Below are 12,421 nucleotides of genomic sequence, written 5' to 3'. Positions count from 1 at the left end.
ACATCACTATAATTCACCATTAAAGAAACTAAAAAAAAGAACCATATGATCATTTCAATGGATGAAGAAAATTATTTGGCAAACTTCCACATCCACTTATGATAAAAATTCTCATCAAATTAAGAATAGAAGGAAACTTCCTCAACCTGATAACAGGCATCAACTAAAATCCTCCAGCTAACTCATAAATGATGAAAGACTGAACTTTTTCTCCCTATGACTAGAACGAGGTGAAGACATATGGTCTCAACAATACTATTCAAAATTGTAATGGAGGTCTTCGTCAATGCAGTGAGGGGAAAAAGGGAAGAAATGAAAAACAAATAGATTGGGGCAGAGGAAGAAAAATGGCCTTTATTTGTAAATTACATGATCATTTATACAGAAAAGTTCTAAGAAATCTACAAAACAGATACCAGAACTAATCAGTGAGTTTAACAAGAATGCAGTATACAAGGTCAATAAACAAAATCAATTTTATTTCTATATACTAGCAACAAACAATCAAAAAATAGAGTTTAAAAAAATACGATTTATTATAGTATCAAAAAACATTAACTACTTAGGGATAAATTTAACCAAAAAGTTATAAAACTTGTACATAAGAAACTACAAAACATTGTCTACAGAAGTTAAAGAAGACCTAAATAAATGGACAGATACATCATTCTTATGTATTAAATGTCTCAATATTGTTATCAATTCTCCAAACTGATAGATAGATTAAACACAGTCTCAACAGAAATCCCGTCAAGAATTTTCATATAATTTGACAAACTGAATCTAAAATTTATACAGAAAAGCAAAAGATCTAAAATAGTGAAAATAATTTTGAAAAAAAACAAAGTTGGATGATTGAGACTACCTCATTTCAAGACTTCTTATAAAGCTACAGTACTCAAATACAGGCATATTCATCAGTTCAGAAACTGACCCATACATATATGGCCAACTGATTTTTGAAAAAGAAGCCAAGGTAATTCAGTCAGGAAAGAATAATCTTTCCAACAAATGGTGCTGATACAATTGAATACGAAAATAAACAAACCTCAACTCTTACATCACACTACACTACAAAAATTAACTCTAAGTGGATTATAGATCTAAATGTAAAAGTTCAAACTACAAAACTTCTAGAATAAAATAAAAGCAACTCTTAGTGACTTCGGGTTAGACAAAGTTTTTTTTCTTTGAGGAAGATTAGCCCTGAGCTAACATCTGCTGCCAATCCTCCTCTTTTTGCTGAAGAATACAAAGATTTTTAAACAGAACACAAAAAAGAGAAACTATGAGAGAAAAAAAATGTATTGGCTTCATTAACTCAAATGAAAAATTGATTTGAGTCAAATCAAAAATTGATTTGAGTCAAAATCAAAATTGATTTGACTTCATCAAATTTAAAAACTTTACATGTCAAAAGATACTGTTAAGTAAATGAAAAGACAACCCAGACTAGAAGAAAACATTTGTTCACTTTGTAATTAACAAAGGACATGTATTCAAAATATACAAAGGATTCTTACCACTCAAGATTAACAACAACCCAATTTTTTAAAAATGAGCGAAAGATTCGAATAGACAATTCACTAATGACGATATCTATGGGAAATAAGCCATTAAAAGATACTCAAAATCATTAGTTACTAGAGAAATGTAAATTAAAACACAGTGAGATACCACTAGACACCCACCAGAATGGCACAAATTCAAAGACTGACCACATCAAATTGGCCATGAATAGACTTTCATACAATGCTGGTGGGAATGTAAGACAGAACAACTCTGGGAAACAGTTTGGTCGTTTCTCAAAATGTTAAACATATATCTACCATATGACCTAGCTATTCCATTCCTTGGTATTTACAAGAGAGAAATGAAAGCTCATATCCATACAAAGACTTGTACATGAATGTTCATGTCAGTTTCATTTGTAATAGCCATAAACTGGAAGCAACTCAGATGTCCATCAATAGATGGGTGGATAAGGAAATTTCGGTATGTCCAAACTTCACCAATAAAGAGAAATGAAGTCCTGATACACACAACATTGTGGATAAATGTCAACATTATCATGCAGAGTGAAAGAAGCCAGACACAAAAGAGAACACACTACATGATTCCATTTATAGAAAACTCTAGAAAACTGCCTTAGTCTTTGTCAAAAGTGACAAAAAGCAGACAGGTGGTTGCCTGAGGAAGCACATGGAGAAGGGATAGATTACAAAGGGACATAAGGAAACCTTTGGAGGATGATAGAAATGCTTGTCGTCTTGACTGTGGCCATGGTTTCACAGGTATATGTCCTAACTAATCAAATTGTACACTTTAAATATGTGCAGTTTACTGTATGTCAATTATACCTCAATACAGCTAATATTTTAAAAACTTATCCGAGTTCCATGAAGTTATATTTCTGAGGATTCCCTGCTGTCTCCCCTGCTCTACCTTCTTTACAGACACAATTATTTATCAATAAATGCTCCTTGACTAAAATTAACTCATGAGGTGGCCTCTTCAATACTGAAAGACTTTCCCTGACATAAACAAAGCAGACGACACAACGAACAAGCCTACTCAGATTCACTTGGTGTAGTGGACACAGTAAAAACGGCCCCCATGGTTCCCGGCTCTTGGTATTCATGCCCTTGTGTAACTCCTCCCCTTGAGTGTGGGTGTTACTTGTCACTTGCTTCTAACCAGTGGAAAACAGCAAAGGTGAGAGGATGTATGTGATTACGTCAGATGATTACATACCTAAGACTGGAGCACTGGTCTTGCTGGAATCTCACTCTCCCTTGCTGGCTTTGAGGAAGTAAGCAGCCACGGTGGGAAGCCCACAGGACAACGAGCTGTGAACCGCCTCTAGAAGCTGAGGGCAGCCCTCAGCCTCCAGCCAGCAGGAAACTGAAGCCCTCAGTCCTACAACCTCAAGAAACTGAGTCTGCCAACAAGTGTGTGAGTTGAGAAGCAGACCTGCCCCCAGTGGAGCCTCCAGATGAGAACCCAGCCCTGAGAGACACGTTGATTGCAGCCTTGAGGGGACCCAGCTCAGCCATGACCTAGCCCACAGAAATGGGGAGGGGACAAAGGTATGTTCTTTCAAGCCACCAAGTTTGTGATAATAGTGTGTACACAGCAGTAGATAATACACTAGGTCTGTGTGTTTGTAAGAGGGAGAGGAGCAGATGGAGAGTAGAGAAAGGGGAAATGAATTTAATTTTCTAATAGTATTTTCTATACCTAAATACAACGACTTAAACTATTACCAACTGCGAGATAAAAAATACCCAGAGTTAGAGGAAATCATATTATTTCTTTCAGCTTTCCTTTGGCTGAAAGAGAAAAAGTGAAGAAACTTATATTTAAGTAGCTTACATTAAGGTATACTATATATAAGCTATAACAAATCTTGTAAAATGAATGCAAATGAAAACAACTGGTCTAAACCCCTTTAATTTCCTTTCATGGTATGTTTTGTTCTGCTTTTCAATAATGAGCACATTAGCATTTGAGAAGTGTAACAGGTTCACTGAAACCAAGCAAAGCCTTCTAACCATCTTCCTGGCCCACCTCTCTGGGAGGAATCAGAGCACACCGCAGGACAGGCTACTCCCTCTATTTTATTCAGACTCCAAAGAGAAGGACATTCAATGACACCGCCTTCAGGCACTCTGAAATACCACAGTTAGCTGTTTCTGTTGGAAATGCCGGAAAGTATGTATTCTCCTGTATCTTTTAAAAAGCTATTTATCAAGGTCATTATACCCTCTTTCCCAGGCCCCAGGAGTCCTTCCAGTAGGGCTTCTGTGACGGGCAGGGGCAGGCAGGGTTTGTGTAGTTCTCTGAGTTTTCTGTAAATATAATCTCCAAGCCTGGAAAGGATTGTGAAAGATGACCCAGGCAGATCGTTACCCTCAGAAGTTCTGTTTTTAGCTTTGATGTATTTTCAGAATAAATAACTGGTAAAGCACAGGCAATTAATGTGGTCTCTACTTTCTTATGTGTCTTTGCAGTAGCATGTGTATTTTGGTTTTTGCTGTAATGTGGCCCTTTAAATTAGGTCATAAAGGAAGTCACTAGAAATCAGGATGCATTCTCTGAGAATGATGTAATCTTTAGTGTTCCTGTTGCTGACCAAGACACTCAGCTTAAAATAAATGATTTTATGAGTAAAAATTTGTTATACGAAAGCAGACAAAAGAATTTAAATTTTCATAATAATTAAAATGAGGAAAATAATCTTTCAAATATTTTAAATTTGTCTAAACATTATTTAGCAAATGAAAGTCTTAGATAGTATACATGCAATACATAAAAATAATTCCATATACTGTTTAGGTTTATGTTTTAACTGAAATTAATATGCTATCCAAAATAAACATTTAAATATTTAACAAAAATTATCTGCCTTCAGAGAATTTAGGTAAAACATTATGTGTATATAGGAGTCAGGCCAGGGAATGATGTATGTGTGGGCCATCTCATTTTTTAAAAATTTCAAAGGTAGTTGAAACTAACCTTCCTTTTTCTTTCAATAAATTACCTTTAACGAATTCAGTGATACACAAAGTGGGACCATTCCTGGGATAAATAAATAAAGTCAGCAAATAAACAAACGTTAAGGGCATCAAGAAATTTAAAGACATTACTAAGAACTTCATTAACAATAATTTCAGGAAAAGAAGCCTTGTAGGATTATCCTCACTATTATTTAAACAGTTTCTAGATATTAATAAGCATATGTGTGTATGCCAGAAAGAGAAAGAGCAGGAATCAGAGAGGTTAATTGATTGTGTATGTGAAACGAAAATAAGTTTCAAAATGGCAGCCGTGGGGCATGAGTGTGAGGGGTCTGGCAGAAACCACAGCATTGAAGAGAGGTTGAAGGACTGACTATGTGGATGAGATTCAGAACTTTCAATTTTTTAAATTTTTGGCCTTCTTCCCTCCTGTGCAGCCTCCTTGTCTCACTGCCCAGCATCTGCAGCATGGTGTCCTCCAGAAGAAATAAAAAGAGAATTTAAGGCCTTCAGGAAGAAGGGCCTGACCAGCAGACTTTATGACAGTCCTCAAAAGATAGTGATGAAACCTTCAAGCTTCCTGCAGAGCCTGCCTCTCTGATAGGAATGAGGAGCAGTGATGAGGCAACAGAAGGGTACAGAATGGCAGAGACCACCAGGATGGCCATCCTAGCACCTCTTTGCCAAACCTTGATTTGCTTACCTTTTCCTGAAGCCTAATATTCTCCCACACCTTGTTGCACACCATACACTCGAATGCATCGACGTAGTTGTCCTGGTTGATGTCTTGCACGCCCCATTTCCGTTCCCTGAGAGCTGTGAGAAGTCGCTGATTAGAGATCTCACCCTTCAGCTTCCACTCTATGTAGGCCTCGTACAGTCTGTCATCATGATCCAGTTGTCTGATGTAAGTTGCCAGTTCTCTGGGGTGAGAAAATTCTGATACGAGAATAGCACTTCTATTACTTGGAAGCCAGTCTGCGATGCTGGGGGATCCATAATACACAGGGACTACCCCCAGTTTCAGAGGTCTCCAGAGCTTCTCAGTGATGTAGTCATCACAGATCGCATTCTCAAAAGCAAGGATAAACTTATACTGAGCAATGATCCTGTGAAAGCCATCAGCGTCCATAGAGGCTGGGTTTTTCAGCTGTTGAGGGAGATCTTTGTTCCGCAAACACTCACCATAGGAATCGACCTCGATGTAAGTCATCAGCTCTCGAACATAGCTGTCTCTGTCTGATGGGGGGTCACAGTCTGACTGAACATACACCAGCGGAGCCAGTCTTTTTCGAAGGCTGTTTTTGGACCTCAAAGGGACAAGGTATTGGAGTGACTTCAGGACTTCTATGCCCTCCAAGTACTGGGTAGTTAGCGGCAAGTGGGAATGCCGGCTGAACGTGGCAGTGTAGTTGAACAAGGCGATGACTGGCTCATGAAAGAGCTTGTAATTGTTTTTTGGAGACTCTTCATGGAAAAGGGCCCAGTCATGATGGGCTTTGCGAGGCAGAGGTAAACTGTCTATGTTAAAGTCAGTACCTAGGAGAAGAAAAGACAGTATTAGTATGTCCAAAAGAATTGTGGTGTTTGAGTTTGAGTCCACCTGGTAAGAGGAGTTTGGGGCTATAAATAAGAAGCACGTTACAGTGTCTGCAAAGTACCTGGCTGTCCGTCATGAAGCTTTCACCCGAGAACCTGCTCAGGGAGAGAATCCCCAAGGAGAGGGACCCTCTTTCTCATTTAATGAAAAGGCCAATGGGAGTAGTGTCTAGCCTGGTTCTAAAAGAAGAATTTATCCCACTGCCTTTGCAATTGGCTTTTCTTCCCAGAGGTTTGCCTAAGAGGGGGCAGGAGAATTAAAGAGATTGACAGATCTTAACAAAAGAAAAGAGCAGAAGAAACGAAGCCAAAACGGGAAAAGTGACCACCTTAGTAGATTGATTAACTGGAAAAAAAGTGAAATCATGCAAAAGTAGCCAGAACAAATATACAGGATAGATTTTTTTTTTAATCCAAAATGATCGATTTCAACAAAGTACAGTGAATCAATCTTAGTCAAAATGGTAGACAAGAGGCTTTTAGGGACGAAAGAGCTGATAATAGCACTATGTTACAGACCGCTGCAGGATGGACATGAATTAACAAGCACATCAAGAAATAAAGAAGGCATAACAGGATTACAATTATGAGTGATTCTAGCTTCCACAGGATTAATTGGGAAACCTCTGAAACATGATAATGTGCAGACAGAAGTGATGGATGTGGTAAGCAACTGTTTCCTGACTGTGTGGGTGGAGACCCAATCAGGAAGAAGTTATTTCTATAACCGAGAAAGAAGAATTAAAACAATATCACAATACACAATACAGAATTTCTAAAGCGTTCCTGATACTGATAATTTTGTGGCCTCTGATTTGAGTTTTTAACTATAAGGAAATGGCAAAAAGACAAAATCCATCTTACAGCATCCACTGGGAAGAAACGCACCAAATAAATGCTTCCAGCAGAATAAAACATTTTCTCTAGTAGAATTCATAAAAATGATTTAATGCCAGTGCACACTCTTTCAAATAAATATATACTCTTTGGTGCCAACTGTACATCAATGAGAAATCAATTAACCAAGAAAGACTTTTAAACAATTAAAGATCAAATAAGATCATATTGGAGGACATACATTGAGCCCAGAGAAATTGCTGAAGAAAGTACTACTCTCTTCATAATAGGCTTTTATTCTCAATGATCAGGAATGAAAGACTAACATCTAAAAATGGTTATATATTTGTTTACCTGGCACTTGCTATATTTAACCTTTAGCATCAAAAAGAATGCTCATCCACACACGTGAAATTTAATGGCATATACAGTTGGATGGTCAGCAAAGGTTAATAGACAAACTGAGGACACGAAAGAGAAGAGAATTTGAGAAGAAAGGCAATTTAATGCATTGAAGCGGTTGCTACTCAAAAAGATTCTAAGCTGGTCAAGTGGCCAATGATGTGAGCTGGAACCCACAAACATGAGTTAGAACAAAGTTTCCACTGAAGGCGTACAGGGCACCAAGGCCATTTGCCCGGGAGAGGGAAAACTGGAGTCCAACCCATAGGCGTCAGAGGCAGGGGTCAAGAGGTAAGATTAGAGATTAGAGGAGATATAATTAAAAGTGTGTTTAGGGGGCTGGCCTGGTGGTGTAGTGGTTAAGTTTGTGCACTCTGCTTTGGCACCCCAGGGTTCACAGGTTCAGATCCTGGGCACGGACCTAGCACCACTGGTCAAGGACATGCTGAGGTGGCGTCCCACATAAAATAGAGAAAGACTGGTACAGATGTTAGCTCAGTGACAATCTTTCTCAAGCATAAAGAGGAATATTGGCAACAGATGTTAGCTCAGGGCCAATCTTCCTCACCAAAAAAAAAAAAAAAAAAAAGGTGGGTCTAGAATTAACTGAGGGATCAGGCACAGGTGTCTTGAGTGAGTGACTCAAGTCGGCTGCTGTTATGTGGCACATAGGTGATTCGTAACCTGCCTCACACTGGGTGTGCCACAGCACATCCAAAACACAGAACAGAGAAGCAGAAAGACACAAAGCCTGCCTCCAGTGCTCCAGAGACTGGAGGGCCTCAGTTTTACCGCTGAGGCCTACATTAGTCAAGTGTAAGAGGAATTAAAAATGACTATGTCTAGACCTTATTTTGATCAATACCTAGGTCCGCTTAGGTTGTGCTGGTAAAAGGAGTAGGACTTGAAACTGGTATCAATTATAATGACCATTTCACTCATTATAACCAGGAGATGAGGCTTACAGGCTCATTATACGTTCTGCCAAGTTGCTCCTGGAACCTCGATGTTGGAAAGAAGGGGAGAAGCGCAGCGGGTCCCTCGCAAATGCAGTCTATAGTAGCAAAAAAAGCCCGCAGAATCTAGGCAAGAAACATTTGTTTATATGCATGCTCTAAAAAGCAACATGGCTTTTTAAAAATGAGAGCATGAGATTCTCATACATCCATCTGAATTCTATTTAGTTTGTAGGAGTAGGGCTATCTTTAACAGTGGGGGAATGCCTCTCTAACAGACAGGGAAGTTAAAGGGACCTAACTTTCCAGAAACACTTCCCATTATTTGCTACCTTAAAAAGTAGTTCCTAGTAACTTCCCCAAGATACACACACACAACACACACACACACACAACGCACACAACAAAATCACATTAGGGGTTTTTTTCCTCCAGTTTTATTGAGATGTAATTGACATATTTTTGTTGTTCTTGTTCCATTTCTTTTTTTTATTATTTAATTTTTACTGAGTTAATGATAGCTTACAATCTTGTGAAATTTCAGTTGTACATTATTGTTTGTCAGTCGTGTTGTAGAGGCACCCCTTTACTCTTTGTGCACACCCCCCACCCCACCTTTCCCCTAGTAGCCACTAGTCTGTTCTCTTTGTCTGCATTTTTAAATTCCTCATATGAGTGGGGTCATACAGAGATTCTCCTTCTCTATCTGGCTTATTTCACTTAACGTAATTCCCTCAAGGTCCATCCATGTTGTTGCAAATGGGATGCTTTTGTTCTTTTTTATGGCTGAGTAGTATTCCATTGTGTATATATACCACATCTTCTTTATCCAATCATCAGTTGATGGGCACTTAGGTTGCTTCCACATCTTGGCTATTGTAAGTAATGCTGCAATGAACATTGGGGTGCATGGGACTTTTGGAATTGCTGATTTCAAGCTCTTTGGCTAGATACCCAGTAGTTGGATAGCTGGATCATATGGTAGTTCTCTTTTTAATTTTTTGAGGACTCTCCACAGTGTTTTCCATAGTGGCTGCACCAGTTTGCATTCCCACCAACAGTGTATGAGGGTTCCTTTTTCTCCACAACCTCTCCAATATTTGTTACTATTGGTTTTGGTTATCTTTGTCATAGAATAGGTTTTTTAATCAAATTCTTCCAAACCAAAATTTTCTGGGGAAGATTAAAAAATATATGTTATTTCATTCAGTGAGCTCCTCCCCTAAATCTAGAGTGTCTGACGGTAAACACTCAACTTTTAGAAATTAGAACTAGATAGACCTAAAATACTCCAAGGATAGCATGGCCTAGAATACAAGTGGCGATATTAAACAATTTCTAAAAGGTATTTGATGTGACTCAGGAAACGACTGAGTTACTTTGCTCTCTCTGACTCCAGGGCAATGCTCACTATAACAAGATTTGGAACTGGGATATTTAAAGAAATGAAAATCAACTGAACTATGGTAAATCCATAAAAATGTGGCTAACTTGCAAGTGATTGGTTCACTAGTTTTATACGGTCATCTTCACTGGCTCTTCCATTTAATAACTTTGGATTCAAACTTTCAATTCCCTGGGTTATTTCGTGTTTACTGAATACTGACAAATTTATTCGTTCCTTTAAGTAACAGCTCACAAATAGATCTTGAGCACTAAAGTGCACTGTAAAGGGAATTGCAACATGGAATAAAATTAATGCCGGCAAATGATGCCAGATTTCTGACTATAGGGACTGAATTAGAAATAGCAGACAAGCAGAAAAGCAACAATACTTTACAATACATGTTACGAGCTCCTTTTCTCCTGCAGGGGCATATATTCTTCTTTTAGTATTCCCAAACAAATTGGTGAAAACAGAACGCAACAGGTATTATTAACCCCACTCTACTAACAACGTGTGAGACATTTATCTGGAGCTAAAACCCCTGCTGGGGACCAGAATTTCCAGACTGGCTGATAGTCAAGGACCAGAAAGATCCCTGGCCCCGCTATAACGTTGATTCTGTTGAATAACTTACTCCTGGCACTCCCAAATACAGCCACAAAAATATTACCCAGCTTAAGTCCAGTCTGCCCGGGAAGACAGGCATGCCGTCATTCAGAAAAGAGAAATGCTCCCACAAAATATCCTCCAAAGGTAATCTCTCTTTTTAAAAAGAACCTCTACCATAAAACTGTGTGTCGCATAAAATGGGGTCCCACAAAAAATACCCCAACAGAGGGAACTAAAACTTCTTAGAAAAAACAATTTAGGCCAAGGAGCTGCCTTATATATATATTATCATCTAGCATATGCATAGTTCATGGCTATTTTTCATGCCATTCCACATGACTTTCCTCCACTTACCCACACAACCCCATCAGATTATTTATTTTTCTCTAAGGTTCTGAGGGTTAACTAAAAATGAAAAAATGGTGCTGGTAATTGAGAAACGCCCCCATTACCTCAGGCTAAATTCTAACCAAGGCACCACACAGGCCCCTCTGCAGACAGTCCAGCTCTAGTCAACTCAGAGGGATCCTGGCAGGCCACTCAACTCAAAATGCTCTCACACTAACTTCTAGACCCATATTCTTCCCTCTTCTCCCATCACTTCTCTTCATGAGTCCTTTTACCTGAGCTTAATCGACTCTATGTCATGTAGCCCTCTCTCGATTATAGATGCTGCAGCCCTCTCTCAATCAACCACATTCAATTAGGCAGCTGTCCATGCTACCCCCTGGGCATGGAAATTTCCCAAGCCCCCTTAATGAGCCTGTGTTGTAGGCCAGTCAATAACTTTGCATCTCCCTCCTACCAGGGCAGAGCCTGAGGCAAGAGTATAAATAGTGTCTTGCATACCATATGCCTAAATATTTAAGGCTATAAATCAGTCTAACAAGCTGTTCAATGTTTTATCCTTCTACCTTAACATATATATACTCACGATTTTTTTAAAAAAGTGCAGAGCCACAGTTCGCATTGAATGCGTATAACATGTATTCAAAATTAACATCGTCTCCTACCACAAATCATGATTCTCTTTGGGGCCTGGCAGGGGGTGAAAAGAGGAGAAGGGAGAGGATGCCCCCTATCTTGCTGACTCACCCTCACCTAATCCCGAAAACCTTCCCTTTCATTCACTCAGGACCACCACAGGGGAAACACCCCTTTTCTCCTCCTCTCTGGGGTCTTGGCCCTCTCTGCCTTCACTGTCCAGGTGCGTCCCGAAGCATCCGAGTGCGTTGTCTCTAACGTTTCTCCTCAGCAGCTGAAAGAGTCCCCACCAGACAATCTCTTCCCCCACCCCTGCTGGCATCAAGTCCCTCAAAGGGACCTGCGGCTGGAAGGCCACATTCCCATTCAGAGCTTGCAGATCCCTGAGAGTTCCAAGCTCAAATGCAGTGGGGCCTGGCCTCCTTTTCCTTCCACCCCTGGCTCTGTCCCATGCTGCAAAGGACCCTGTGTACATGGACTTGGACCCTCTACCTGCAAGTGCAAGTTCCGTCCTGACAAAGACTCCTTCCCCGACCAAACTTCAATCAGGCTCCGCTGGGCCCTCTTCTCACTACAACCTCCGCCTGTGGCCTGCAGAGCCCAGTGTCAGCAAAGAATCCCCCTACACTGCTTTAGTGAGAATCCCCCCCGCCCCTGACATCTGATCAAGTTCCTCATCCCCATGCTTGATGTCTAAGTCCTTGGCCTGCCTTTAGCAAGAATCCTGTTTAGCCGGTTTAGCAAGAATCCTCCTACCCTTGATATCCTCTTAGTAATTTTCCATCCACTGACCCCCTCACTCTGCTTGTTGGCTATAAATCCTCAGCTGTCTTCGTTGCATTCAGAGTTGAGCTCAGTTCTATACCGAAGTCTCTCTCCTCTACTATAGTAGCTCAAATAAAATCTATCCTGCCATTTTTAACAAGTGTCCAGTGCAAAATTTTTCCTTTACACTCCATGCCTTTGTAGTCACCCCCTGGCCAACCTTCAAGCCGTGGGTGCATACTAGCAGCCCAGTTTGCCCTTGGGAGGACACACTAGGGAAATGACCAGTACAGGGTCTGGAAGTGGGCTCCACTGCGGCCTTTGGGGCAGGGAATTCTGGGGCCCTGGTACTTGGAGTGTGA

General features: G+C 40.1%; 1 protein-coding gene across 5 annotated transcripts in view; it reads right to left on the bottom strand.

The window, feature by feature from the left end:
• Positions 1-12,421, bottom strand: part of FUT10 (fucosyltransferase 10) — a 164,206-nt gene that overhangs the window by 98,243 nt on the left and 53,542 nt on the right. For 4 of the 5 annotated variants that reach the window (XR_006886663.1, XR_006886664.1, XM_046648679.1 and 1 more), the window contains exon 4: positions 5,224-6,059. Coding sequence is in view for 3 of the 5 variants with exons in the window: in XM_046648679.1 (XP_046504635.1) it covers positions 5,224-6,059 (836 nt within the window). In the remaining 2 variants the exon portion in view is untranslated. Of the gene's footprint in view, positions 1-409; positions 4,997-5,223; positions 6,060-12,421 lie in introns of those variants that run through there. The other variant, XM_046648681.1, reaches the window with a different exon arrangement.

This window comes from Equus quagga, chromosome 22 (genome assembly GCF_021613505.1).
Source record: "Equus quagga isolate Etosha38 chromosome 22, UCLA_HA_Equagga_1.0, whole genome shotgun sequence".
Classification (NCBI taxonomy): Eukaryota; Metazoa; Chordata; class Mammalia; order Perissodactyla; family Equidae; genus Equus; species Equus quagga.
Note: the sequence above shows the minus strand (reverse complement) of the source record. Positions and strands in the feature narration are given on the sequence as shown.